The 14,314-nt window shown below is 30.7% G+C and overlaps 4 protein-coding genes across 4 annotated transcripts; all 4 read right to left on the minus strand.

Annotated features, from left to right (window-relative positions):
• Window positions 1-1,917: 1,917 nt before the first annotated feature.
• Gpa2 (Glycoprotein hormone alpha 2) lies at window positions 1,918-2,889 on the minus strand. The gene is made up of 3 exons (XM_026645733.2): window positions 2,689-2,889; window positions 2,378-2,544; window positions 1,918-2,162 (listed from the first exon to the last, which is right to left on the minus strand). Exons 1-3 carry the CDS (start codon window positions 2,774-2,776, stop codon window positions 2,070-2,072), a joined length of 348 nt encoding a protein of 115 aa, XP_026501518.1. The 5' UTR covers window positions 2,777-2,889; the 3' UTR covers window positions 1,918-2,069.
• Window positions 2,890-3,747: 858 nt separating this feature from the next.
• Window positions 3,748-5,904, minus strand: LOC113398421 (tetratricopeptide repeat protein 8). The gene is given in 5 exon segments (XM_064216067.1): window positions 3,748-3,940; window positions 4,136-4,310; window positions 4,691-5,115; window positions 5,187-5,413; window positions 5,532-5,904. Coding segments are annotated over 5 exon segments (1,257 nt in total). The 5' UTR covers window positions 5,839-5,904; the 3' UTR covers window positions 3,748-3,817.
• A 446-nt stretch (window positions 5,905-6,350) lies between these two features.
• On the minus strand, window positions 6,351-8,275 carry LOC113404730 (cytoplasmic dynein 2 light intermediate chain 1). Its single transcript, XM_026645722.2, has 4 exons — window positions 8,158-8,275; window positions 7,439-7,790; window positions 7,088-7,338; window positions 6,351-6,583 (listed from the first exon to the last, which is right to left on the minus strand). The coding sequence occupies exons 1-4, from the start codon at window positions 8,257-8,259 to the stop codon at window positions 6,401-6,403; spliced, it is 888 nt and encodes a 295-aa protein (XP_026501507.2). The 5' UTR covers window positions 8,260-8,275; the 3' UTR covers window positions 6,351-6,400.
• Window positions 8,276-12,069: 3,794 nt separating this feature from the next.
• On the minus strand, window positions 12,070-13,513 carry LOC113404725 (transcription initiation factor TFIID subunit 7-like). The gene has a single exon (XM_026645707.2). The coding sequence runs from the start codon at window positions 13,333-13,335 to the stop codon at window positions 12,190-12,192; it is 1,146 nt and encodes a 381-aa protein (XP_026501492.2). The 5' UTR covers window positions 13,336-13,513; the 3' UTR covers window positions 12,070-12,189.
• Between the last annotated feature and the right edge of the window lie 801 nt (window positions 13,514-14,314).

Below are 14,314 nucleotides of genomic sequence, written 5' to 3' on the forward strand. Positions count from 1 at the left end.
CATTTGTAACTCCAAACGGTATTCTAGTAAATTGATATAGATTGCCAGAAGCTTCAAAAGCAGTAAACAATTTTTCTTTTTCTAATATTGGGATTTGATGGTAGGCACTTTTTAAATCTATTTGACTGAAATAATTATATTTTGCAACTTCAGATACTACATTTTCTATATTTGGTAAAGGGTATGCATCTAACAATGTAAATCTGTTAATAGTTTGCGAATAGTCTACTACCAAGCGTTTTCTGTGAATTCCTCCTCCAGCAACAAGGACTTGGGCACGCCAAGGAGAAACGCTGGGTTCAATAACTCCGTCTGCTAAAAGCTTCGAAATTTCAGTATTAATAAAATCGCTATCTTCTTTACTATATCGTCTAGATTTTACCGCCACAGGCTTAATATCAGATGATAAGTTAGTAAATAAAGACACTGGTGGCACAGATGCATTCATAACGTTACATATTTTTAAAGGCTCTCTGTTACCTCCAAATTTAAATTCCAATTTCGAATGATCTTTTAGTATGTCATGGCCAATAATGATATCTGCACAAAGATTGTTAACTATTAGAAGTTGACGTTGTTGATAAATATGATGTTGTAACTTAACTGTAGCATGGCACATTCCTTCTACGAAGGATACATGAGTCAACGATGCTAAAGTAATTGTCTGTTTACAAGGTTTTATTTTTAAATTCATTATTTGTACTAATTTCTTATTGATAAAACTGACGGAGCTTCCTGTATCTATCAAGGCATCAGCGCGTATATTATTTATAAAAATAGGTACGGTAGCATTTTGTAAGCTACTAGGCGATGCAGCTAAGAAACTTTCATGTGAATAATGTAAATCTGTTAATAGTTTGCGAATAGTCTACTACCAAGCGTTTTCTGTGAATTCCTCCTCCAGCAACAAGGACTTGGGCACGCCAAGGAGAAACGCTGGGTTCAATAACTCCGTCTGCTAAAAGCTTCGAAATTTCAGTATTAATAAAATCGCTATCTTCTTTACTATATCGTCTAGATTTTACCGCCACAGGCTTAATATCAGATGATAAGTTAGTAAATAAAGACACTGGTGGCACAGATTAAATTAAATAAATTATTTAATTAAATTCGTCAGGTAGCGGTATTTAGATTAATAAGTGGAATGACAGTTAAAATTTTGTCAATTACTCGACATCATTCTGGCAGTTAAATATACATACAAATACACACGTATAATCATACATAGACATAAATTGCTAAAACCATAATGCCTCCTACATTCCCCAAAATGGGATAATTATTGTTCAGAAATTCCTTACTAATCGCTAATCGAAATTTGACAATGTGTCAATATACTATGGATCTAACAAATTTGCATAGTATTCGCTTCAGAATATTAAATAAAGATATCGAAAATACGTTTTCCCCAAATTTTCAATAATGTTTGTGATCAGATTTTGATATAATTGGCAAATACTAGTTAAATAATTAAAAAACATGTTAAGTACTGCCAATTTGCAAAATATAATTTTTGTTGTAGGTATGTGGATCACAAGGAAGAGAATTAAAATTGGGAAAACATAGTATAAAATATTAATATTTAGGTACTCTTATCCTTTTAAGGCGTAATGTAGGTAATTTTCCTATTTTTTATTTTTTCTGGACTTTTATCAGAAAAAGTTGAAAAGGTCTGTTGTTAATATTTTTCGACAAGTTTAATTGTTTTTTTTATCAAAAATCTTGATAATGACCCAAGATACAAAAAATATAATTAAAGAATTCACTAAAATTATATTTAATACTTTTGTTAAAAAGATAATAATTTATAAGCTTACGCTTACGATAGGAAATAGAGTCGAGAAATTAGGACGAGGTTATAAACATGTATGATATTGTCGTTAGAATATAATAATAAATATATTTTTTGGTCGATATGTTTAATTGCAATAAGTAAAGGGAAAACCACAAAGTAATATCGTTAAATTGCAAGTTACATTTCGTTTTTATTTACAGTTTCATACAATTATGTTAATGCATAATTAACTAAATACATAAGTAATATTTTATAACAGTAAAATTATTGAGATTTACTCTTTCTGGCAATGGTAGCAGGCACAAGTAACAGCCGACTTAAAAATTAAATTTCTTTCTCCATCTAAGCACAATACTTTTACTGGAATCTGAAACATATAAAAAAAAACATTAAGTAATTCATGATACTTGTTAAAAAATACTATAATTAAATTATACCTAGCTATAATATTCTATTAAAGACTTCGTATTCTAGTAAAGGGAAGCATCTACTTTTGGATCCGTTAGATTTACACAATATTCGGTACTTTTAAAGGGTTTGATTTTGAACGTAGGTACATATGATGTATGGTATCGAACTTACGTCCTCAGATTCCATAATGTTACAACATTGCCCTAAAGAAGTAACCGGATGTCGTTTGAAACCAAACATAATACTGGGTAGGGACCATGACTCGCAGTATCCTCGGCAGGCATTTGTCGTTATCTCGAACTTGACACAGTCCGGAATAGTTATATTTTTTTTGTGACCTGTCAATTAATAACAAGTTACTTGTAAGTTGCTCAGTGCACTTATTTTCAATTTTGATTGAATATTTATATATAGATAAATAAACCCAAAGGCTATTTTCACTGAATACGAAATGATGTATAATACGAGTAGGCTTTACAAACCCCTAATATGGCAACCAGGTTTTTTCCATGATTCTGACGCTAATAAATGACTGATAGATAACAGAAATATTAAGCCTCTAAGAAACATATTTTTATTTTTCTTCTATTTCTCTCGAAGGAATGATAGTATTTCAAAATGTTTCCCTTTTTATTCCGTTTTTTGAATGTTATTACAGTGGTTGTTAAACTTTGGTATGTTTAAAGTATGGTAGTCATTTTTATAGTTCTACAACTAACTATAACTAAATAGGCTATGCTTATTAAGTGCTAACTTAAAAAGCATTATAATTAAATATAATGATGTCTTTTTAGTTTTACTGCTCGTTGTTACTTATTTCTAGTTTTTATGTTTTAGTATATGGACAGAGCTTTCACCTTTTTTCGCTTAACGATCATTAAATCGTATCTTAAATCAGAATGATATATTCTGGTTTAAGATAGAGATACATTTAGCTGCGATCAACCCGAGTTGAAAGTTTTTTAACATTCATTTTAATTACAATTTGTGCTGAAGGAAGAGAATGTAAAAATGTTTACAACCGCTGACAGATTTTTGTAACAGAATCTATGTAAATGCATCTAAGAATGGTCCATTAAGAACGATTCATTAAGTTAAATGGTTAAGTTTTATGAGATGGATGTTAATGTGCAACGGTCCGAAATAATTCGACTGAATGAAAACCTTCAACGTAAATAGAAAAAAGGTTAGGTTAATGTTCGTATTTATTGAACATGAAAATATTTTATTTTCATGTTCGAGAAATACTTTTAATATATTTTGCTTATGTGATCAATAGTTTCTTTCTGAAGTTTTACGTCACAGCGGAAACAAAGAAAAAATAGATTTTATTAGGTGAATAAACCAAATTTAGTGATAAAAGTAGCAATTCGTTATGGAATCATCTATATAAGGTACGTATTTTTTTATTCTCTTTTTTAAAGATTCTACCGAGGGCACCTTGTTAATATTACTACTACCCAGAATTAAAATTATAACAGCAATTTGTTTTCATTGATTTTATTACTTCTTTTTTCCATACTTTAATAACAATAATTTTAATTTATAAAATTTTACTAAATAGTATAATATTGTATGTATTTTAAACATGATTCATAAAAAACTATATTTTCATGTGATAGTATTTCGTGCTCGCAAGTCTAAAGCTCGAAGAGCTCGTCGCGCGGGGCCGTGCTCGGAGATCGCGACGCTTGCAAGGAGACAGCGCCGAGCTAGAGTCATATCTCCGGTCGACTGTGGAGCATTCATCAGTCAAAATTAAGTAAATTTATAATTCGTTCATATTAGTAATATTTCGATTTAATAGCGATGTCATAAAAGCATTGTAAAATGTCAAAATTCATTTTGAAAAATGTTTATGCATATAAACAGAATAGTATGGTTCTAAACTTATGTAGGTTTTAAAAAAAATGAAAACAAAAAACATACCAATGCTACGTGTGCTAAATTAAACCAGATATTAGAACATGTTTCTGGATTCGTAGCGAAATAAAGCGCCTGCCTGAAGCAGGGAAGCGTTAGATCCCATTGATTACAGTAGAGACAGCAGAGACCGAGATTATTATAAATCTCAGGGCCTGGAGGATTTGTTGCTAACAATCTCCTGGAAAAAATATTTTAACTTAAATACTCAAAGCTGTTAAACATAATGTTTGCCTATATCCCCGGTATACTTGAAACTTTAAAATGTGTATCCATTTAATGGCACTTGATAGAGATTTGTGCAAGCCCTCTAGGTAGGTACCACCTCATCACATAATCTACCGCCAAACAACAATATGGCACATGGCACATGGTTCTATGTGCCTGTAATCAATATAATAGCTAATATTGGCGACCTAAAGATAGTTGATAATGTAACAGTTAATGCGCCGATGTTTATGGGTAATGGTGACCACTTATCATCAGCTAGTCCATTTAGCTCTACGGGCTCAAATACGTTTATTGTTTGTTGTAATTGTAAATATATTAAAATTAATTTACCTGTAATATCTTAATGCTATTTCTGGTTGATCATTGTAAAAATTATACATAGCAATATTTGCGATCGCTTCGATGTTAGAAGGATCTTCAGTTGCTACAATACGATAATGTTTTACAGCTACAGAAAGGTTGCCCATATGTTCGTGAATACGGGCTTGTTCCAATAATAATGACGTATTCACGTGAAATACTAAGAGACCTTGTTTACAAACTTCCAGGGCTGAAAGAGGCTGATTAAGACTGACATACATTGCCATCAACCGTAAATATATAGTTACATGTTTGTTCTGTTTGAGTGCTTGTCGTAAGCATTCCTCCACATTTCTAAACATTCCGAGGGATTCGTAACATCGAGCAAGAGAAAAGTTCCACCACCAGTCGGTTGTATCATCTACTTTTACTGCTTGAAACGCCACATCCATGGCCTGAAAATAAAAAGTTAGTAATCTTTATTTAACAAGAAATACATTTATTCATAAGAAAAACTGCAATATACCTTGCGAACGTTGCTCTCACAATAATATATGTATTCAAAAAGAGTTTTCGAGGCCGGCATGAATAGTTTGTCATTTCTGTCTAATAACCTTAATGTAACGGGCGCGTCTACATCAAATGAAGTACCACCGGCAAGGGCAGTGGCAGCTCGGGATGCTCGCGATGCAGTTTGGAGTGCGGTGCGAGCGGTGCGATTGCGTGCGGTACCGGCCCGAGGTATCAATGTAGCTGTTGAGGGAGGTCCTTCCTATAACGATTGTCAAACAAATGTCAGCTGTCGAGGGTATGCTAATATTAATATATTTATAGTTACGCAGTACGTTGATACGTTTTACCCGTGTAATACTTCATAATATGGTTTGACTTACTGTATGTATATTCTGTGTTGTTTTGACCACTCTTTGAAATGTTGTTCCAGGTCGTGGTGTTTTTGCCACTGACGTTGTTGCCCAATCATCTAACTGTGGAAAATAGTTAACTTCTTCGTATCCATTACCTGCTATTTTTGCTAGAATAGTCATAGCACGCATCCGGATGAACTCTATCATACGATTACTTTCGTTTTTTAATGCCGTATTGCATAATATGAGGCATTCATTGTACTGTCTTGTTACGTACAAATTCAATATTTTATAATCCACATCTATATCCATTTTTGGAGTTAGAATGAGCTTTTGAGCTTAAAACACTTGCACTTTGCTTGTGATTCTATTGGCTGTTTGCATTCATCGGTTGCTATGCGACATAACGTTATATAGGATTATGCCAATATATCTAAACGAAACTCAAATACATACTTATTTCACATCAGATTCAGGATAATTATGATGCTTAATAAACATCTGGATAATTGAATTAAAACATTGAGTATAACGTCAAACAAAATTTTAGTTTTTATAATTTCAAGTTAATGTTTCTAGATTTGCTAACGAATAAAAGATAAATAATACTATTAAGATGAGTGCAGTTATGAACCATACATAGTTATAACTTATAATATTATTAATTTATAAAAGAAAAGGCAGGACGATAATTTAAATATTAAATAATGTGTTGTCTATTAATACCTATGTATACATTTACATAGTTATGAATAGTAAAGAGTATAAAATTGTGCTCTTAATTTAATGGTACTGTAATTAAATATCGTACAAGAAAAAAAAAATTAAACTTAAAAGTTAATTTAATATTTTATTTAAATATTTTAAAAGTATGTTATCGTAATAAAATTAAGTAATCATCGATGGAAGGGTCATATGATTCCATGTTTCTTAATTCTTCGTATTTAAGGGCTGCTAAGGAGTCCAATATAGGTTCTGGGTGGCTACGTTGAATGGTTTTTACTTCTAGTTTTATTTCTGTTTCTGAACTAATACGAGATAAATGGCGTGCTTTTATCTGAAAGTAAAGTAATGGGATAATTGGATAAATGGAAAAATACGCGCATTTCGTTAAAAAAAATTACACATTATTCCTGTACTGAGCTTAGTTTCTGATTTTATTACAATTCTATAAAATTATTTATTTAATTGTTTTATTAAAATGTAAATATACTTAATAGTAGTTAAAATATAGTGTTACAATTCTTAGCGATCTGAGCTTTCTATAACAAATATATACTGGGAAATAAACAACCAGCAAAAATAACACAAAATGTAAAGAGTCATTAATAAGAAAATTAGTTTTTCATTAGAGGGTTTCATAGAATATGTCAGTTAAAACCATCTGAAGTCATTGTCGAGCCATTTGATTTCTTTGGCTTCCTAATCTGACATGTAAACGTGAAAAATATATATCTACAGGGATTTTGGTTGCATTGCGATGAGTCCAAAAAATAAGGGCGTCGTTTTTTGTTGCTGTACAATAGACAGATACATTAATAGACTGCGTTAAGTTTCTTACATGTTCCAGGGTAGACTCTGAAACACCGATACTCTCCCATGAATCTGACCCCTTAGGTATTACTAAAGGCTTCATATAATTTGTATTCTTATCTTTGAGAGGTACATTATTACCAAATCCAATGGTATACAACATTTCCTTGGCTTTTCTGAGCAAGTTAGATTCTTTTAAAGAATAAAATAATAAGTTAGCATTGTAAACCAAAGAAACACTCCTCATGGTTGTACATATTATTTTTTTGATTTCACTATCTGAAAACGATAAAAATTTGTTGGTATTTATAAAAAAAATGATATTATAATATATATAATAATTTAAAATAATCTGATCACGTAATAAGTGTATAGGTACCATAATTTTTAAAAATGTCGTATTTCCCTCCAATAATTATCAACTCGAGATCATCCGACGGTTCATTATATTTCTCTTTGATGGCTTTAATGCATGTTTCCAACGTATTCCATATTGCTTTAATTTTGCTTAAATCTACCATAACGCAGTAGAATAATTTTCCATCTATTGGGATAGACATTAAAACATCTTTTAACATTTTCAATTTGCCGCCATATTCCCATACGTGGCAAATAATTTTGTCAATACTTTGCTTCTGAGAAGATTTTCTACCAAACGAATACTCTAGTACTAATGTTTCTCTTGTTGTTTCAGTTTTGTCAAGAAAGCTGTGCAACACATTAGATTTTCCCTAAAAATGTTTTAATTTATTTTAGAGATAATAGCATTATTAAGTTACTTTATATAATATGCAAACTATGTAAGTGTCACGTAAAGCGACTTCATTCATAATAATCATAACTGCTAGACTAGAATCTACGAGCCTTTAGAAACTTATCACCGGTGTGTTAATTATGGCAACGATATACATTTTTACTTGTTTTCAGCATTTGTGACAAGGTCTTTACATGTATTATTTACGCCATTTTTCTACTGTTATTGGAGCTATGCTGTTTAGTACTTAACAATTTAATTCAAGCCGAAGTCAGGATCGAATCACTTATAGTTTATGACACACGCACAATAATTTCTAATCGAAATGTGTAACGTTTATTTACCACTGATTTACTCCCGACCAAAATAATAGTACGCGCATTATCTTCACTTGATTTAGAAGAATCATTTTTCACCATTTGTGCGGCTATATTTGGTATTGACATTTTAAAATATGTATAATATCAAACTTATCGAGTAAGGTTTACGGTAACAAGTCGGTTTCAATTGCTTTGTTATTGTTTTGGTAGCTAGGCAACAATGTGGGTATCATTTTAGGAGGTTGACAGTTAAACCTATGCTTTTTTACGGTATTTACTTATAACAGATTCATATAACTGCTAAATAAGTAAACAGTTTATTTTTTTGTTAAACACTACAACTAAGGCGTACGTTAATTAATAGAAGTAGTAATTGCCTTTAGGAATATTGTTATATCTATTATAAGATACGGATGCTCTTATAATGTTAAATACATTGCATAATCTTAGATGTTACGTTCTTTTTTAGTATACAAATAATATTAATATTAGCATATATACAAAATAAAACATCATCACTCATATCATAGAAATAATAATAAAGAGCCCTTCCTCTGTGTCATGTGAATACCACCGTGCGAGATGCTAAATCTGTCACGTATTTTCACTCCCCAAATTTTTGGCTTTTTCCGTCGATATATAAATAACGATGAACGATACGTGGAAAATGCAAACAACCATAATTCTAGATCGTAAAAAAAGCAACAACAAAAGTATTCCACAAAAATTTACGTATCTCAACGGTGAACCGAGTTATTATTAAAAATCTGAATTTAACCCTTTTTCAAGATGGCGGAAAATGCACAAGGCTTTTTTGGTCGACAATTTGAAGTTATGCTTTTCTAGACACCACACAATATCCAAAATTGGGCTTTCTCGGTTCATTAGCATTTCTCATCCGTTTTTCCCGACGTAATGAAGGGACTATAAAACTAAAACGCAGAATAAATGGATATTTTTTTGGACATACTATACTTAAAAAGGATTATTTTGAAGATTACAAGTTCAATATTGTTATCACATTAGTTATAGTATGATATGAAACTTTTAACTAATAATATACGATGGTTATTATGAAATACTGCAGACAAAATAAATACATTATCTCATTACATTGTCTCGTCTCAACAACGCCGCACCAAATGATTTAACAAAAAGAAACAAATATACGTTTGAAGTATGCGAGAAATGCGAGTTATGGTTAGATATGGTTTTTCGCGAAAAGATAATTTTATGTTTTTGACCAAACCTAACGTAGTTGTACAATATTTTATTTTTAACTTTGAATTGGAGTAATCTCTGAAAAATCAGATAAGTAATTTTGCTTTCTACCCCATCTTAATCCTATTTCCAATGTGTTCGAAATACGATTTTCTAAAATGACATATTAAAAATCTTAAGACTTCCCGTTACTCGAGTTATCTTCAATTAAGTATTTTTTTATGATTAGCACAATGAAACATCCACTCGCATCTCTTTCACTCTTATCTCTGGTCAAACGTTGATTAAAGTAAAACAGGGTTGTTATGCTATTCTATTATACAGTGATCGTGCTTGGACTTTGCGATTACGCGTGGTTGTTGTTAGTGCTGGGTCATTCCTGATTTTACGTAAAACGAAACGAACCGGTTTTTTACATTTTCAAAACAGTTCTTTGAAACGGTTATAAAAAAAACCGATTTGTTTTCTTAGGTTCGAGAACTTACTATATTTACGATAAATTACTGAAATAATGTATATTCAACACTGGAGTCATATTATATAATTTTGAAAATAGTCGACCCTATTATTTTTTTTGGATTAATTCTCCGTCACGCTCCGTGCTTATTTGAATGTAAAAAAAAAAGTTAAGAAATATTTTTAAATTATTTGTAATTGCAACTATTACGGCTAAGGATTACCCGATTAATAATATTATTAAACAGTTAATACTAAATCTGTAATAAAAAAAAAATAAGCGTATAAGGAGCTCACGAAAACTTTTTTTTTTGTTTCCTAATTTTTATTGATTCTTCTACAACCAAATTTGTATTGTATTTCTTTAGAAATAAGATTTATTGTAGCATATTCGTTACTTCAAATCCAAAGTAGTTCCTTAGAACTGGTTTAATATTCATACAATAATAGTCCTTACGGCTATCAAAATAAAGTGTTTAGTCAGTTACACGTGATAAGAACCGGTTCGCGCAGCAGTACCAACAAAATGGTTTTTCGATTAAGTTCATTCTTCTACAACCAAATTTGTATTGTATTTCTTTAGAAATAAGATTCATTATAGCATATTCGATACGTCAAATCCAAAGTAGTTCCTTATAACTGGTTTAATATACATACAATAATAGCCCTTACGGCCATCAAAATAAAGTGTTTAGTCAGTTACACGTGATAAGAACCGGTTCGCGCAGCAGTACCAACAAAATGGTTTTTCGATTAAGTTCATTCTTCTACAACCAAATTTGTATTGTATTTCTTTAGAAATAAGATTCATTATAGCATATTCGATACTTCAAATCCAAAGTAGTTCCTTATAACTGGTTTAATATTCATACAATAATAGTCCTTACGGCCATCAAAATAAAGTGTTTAGTCAGTTACACGTGATAAGAACCGGTTCGCGCAGCAGTACCAACAAAATGGTTTTTCGATTAAGTTCATTCTTCTACAGCCAAATTTGTATTGTATTTCTTTAGGAATAAGATTCATTGTAGCATATTCGTTACTTCAAATCCAAAGTAGTTCCTTAGAACTGGTTTAATATTCATACAATAATAGTCCTTACGGCGATTAAAATAGAGTGTTTAGTTAGTTTCACGTGATCGAAAACGTTTTGCGAAGCAGTACCAAAACGACGGCCGGTGCCGAGTGTCGTCTCGTTCGTTTTAAAGCTATATGTTCTGCGATCAAGAAACAGTTCGTTCGTTCTTTATAAAAGAACTAGTTCTTAAAACCGTTTCTGAAAAAAACTCCCAGCACTAGTTGTTGTCATTTCGCAGATACACGCTGCTAGGCGGACGTATATCGCTTTGATCCAGCTAAAAAATAGTTTTATTAGACTAAATTTTGAAATCAAGTTTAGTTTATAACTTTAAAGGTATAGTACTATTTATTGGACAAATAAAAAAAAACGAATGTAGTTAATCTTTTTATTTCTAACTGTATTTTATTTTAGATATTAACATAGTGCGCTAATAAAAAATAGAAGTAGCGTCAACATCCTACTTAAACTTTCAAAGCTTATCATCATTATTCAAAGAGTTTTTATGGGATAAGTTTGTTAAGTATAAGTCTCTTTCTTAGTATGCTACTTGCCTGCTAAGAAAGAGCCGAAACAAACTGTCTCGGTCCCGGTCTGGGTAACTCGACATGCACCTTTAATAATTTTGTCAAACCATCTTTAACGGGGCGCCGATACTCCGGTGCCCCTGGCCAGTAATATTAATGACTGCAAACAAAGTTTTCGGTATGTTGGAAAACTGATTTGTAGTCAGATTTTAGGGTTACGAGCTTGGTTTCTTTCCACCTATCGTCGATTCGTCTATCCACATGTCCTGTAAATTCCTCTTAATATTAATTATTGGAAAATAATGCATCAAAAACAGATTTGTCCTTAAATTACAGGGTAACGAGCATGAAGGTTGTGGTTGATGGATATGTCCATTGCAAATGGAGAATGTATTGTATTAGTTAATCACAATATTATTTATTAATTTATTAACTTTATTTTGAATTACCATATCAGTAACATTATACATAACATTCCATGGAATGGTAATTTATAATTTGGCCATGATTACCAAGGTTTATACAGGTTTAAAAGATGTAAGGTGCAGTTGCTAAAGTTTAAATATGTACATTCTACTTAACATATAGCATAGTAACTTATATTTATAATATAATATAATATAAATATAAGTTACTATAATATTTATAATACACTATATAATTTAATACTGACCTTTAAATAGTATATTTTAAGCAAAGTAACTAATATCAAGATAACTAGGAATAATTGAGATTATATAAATGATATTATTTAACTGGTAATAAGAGTATTGTTTATTTAGAACTAGACTTTAACTTATGATACTCCATCTCTTTCATAACTATTTCCTTATTTAATGTTTTTAATATGTCCTGAAATCTTTGTCTTAATGTCATATTTTCCATCCTCGATATTTCAAGTTGAGTTCTTTGTCTCCTTTGCTTTAATTCTTCTAGTTCTGTTACAAGTTCTTGCAATTGTGTACTTGAGCTGTTGTAACTAGTTGATTGTTGCTGAATATTATCTAGTTCATAACAAACAGTAGATTCATTAATCATAGAAGTACTACTTTTGTGTGGATTGAACTTTTTCTTTTTAGTTTCAATTAAATCTGGCTTGGTCTCTGGAGTTATATGACAATTTCTCATTGCTTGCAATCCAAGGACAGAATTTACATCAGATAATGAGTCATCATATGCAGATGTTCTACTGTCTTCTAAATCAACATTTACATTTTCATCATCTGCATCGCTGTCACTTAAAGCTCCTCCAAATATGTCTTCCACTTTTGAAGGTTGATTTGTAACAACAGTTGCATTTTTATGAGACTCTTTCTTTACTTTTGCTTTCTGAGAATTTGCAGATGATTCTTTTTTAGGAACATGCTCATCTTCCTCCTTAACTACTTCCCATGTAAAACTGACAGCCTCATTGTCTGCTCTTAATAGCCTCTTTACTTCTTTCTCTATTTCAGGTGACTCGGCACACTTTTTTCTTAAAGTTTTTCTGAAACGTCGTCTTCTTACATTCTTGGTAGGTGGAGTGATTCCATGTGGCCACAGATATTTTTTATCAACTTTTAATGGATCCTTTTTTTTATTTTTGGTAGGTGCCTCATCTTCTGTTGTGTCATCTAATTCTTCCTTACATATCATCATCTGACAAATATCAGCTGTTTTATATAGACTTTTTCTGTCTATTGTTTTCCATGACTCTACAATGGTTGGTAAATCTACAATTTTAGTATGTAACAACCAATGATCAACTCTAAGTTCACCGTGTCGCAAATCATCATGTATTTGTATTTTTACTCTATTTTTGAAATTTTCGCCAGACGTTATTAATTCTCTTAACACTTTTGCAGGTTCTTCAGGCAACCTAATTATAAATTGAGTTTCTAATTGTACTGGGTATTCAGTTTCTCGTTTATCCCGACTCATTTTAAGAAAACGAAGTGGAAATCGATAAATTTAAATTCTTCCAGTATATTGAAATTTATAAGTCATAAATAATCGAAAATAAATAAAGTAATTCACATTCACAATCGAATTAAAAAAAGTGTAATTTTCTTTCAGATAAATCATGAAACACAATTCTCTATCCTCGCTATCAATTTAAATTTTTGAAAGAAATTGTCATTTGGCATTTGCAATTCTCATTTGACAATTAACAATAGACACTAGATTATTCTAGAAGAAGACATTGGATATTAATAGAAAATACCTAAGAATAATTATACAGATTTTATGATATTAAATTTCTACAAATATCATAATTAAAGAATGACCAATTATATCAGTCATTATTACGCACAATAGCTAATAAGTATTAAATAAGATTAAAATCATAATTATTAAACAGCAGACAAACAGCCAAATATTTTTGTACAAAAACATCTAATCTAAGAAATATGTAAATTAATTTATTTTATAAATAATTTTTTTATGAGTTATTCCAATTAATTTTACATATAATTTATACCTTCAAAATGTAATTGAAGTCAAGTTAAATGTTTATTTCATGATGTCTCATTATTTTATGTCAGTGTGTCTACGGCGAAATAAGTTCTAGGAGTTGGCAGCCTTGTTACAATTTCTGTTCATTTTCTGTGGATTGGTTTTGTGAAATAAAAATATGTGAAAATTGAAATTAGGCACTACAAGAAGTAAAAATTGATTTACGTGTAAATGAATTGCGTTAAAACAATTATAAAGGAATATTTGAAAGTATTAAAGAAGTGATTAATATATGTTTAATTGAATATAAAAATAACAATTTAGCGTCATGGCTCATTGAGTGTAAGTGGGAGACATTGTTAAGCTCATTAATTTGTTTTAACTATTATTTTGTAGTTATTTTGCAATGGTAGTTAAAATATGTCTCAACTGTGATTTGCATGTGGTATACTATTTTTAAACA

The sequence above is a fragment of the Vanessa tameamea genome, chromosome 10, assembly GCF_037043105.1.
Source record: "Vanessa tameamea isolate UH-Manoa-2023 chromosome 10, ilVanTame1 primary haplotype, whole genome shotgun sequence".
Taxonomy (NCBI): Eukaryota; Metazoa; Arthropoda; class Insecta; order Lepidoptera; family Nymphalidae; genus Vanessa; species Vanessa tameamea.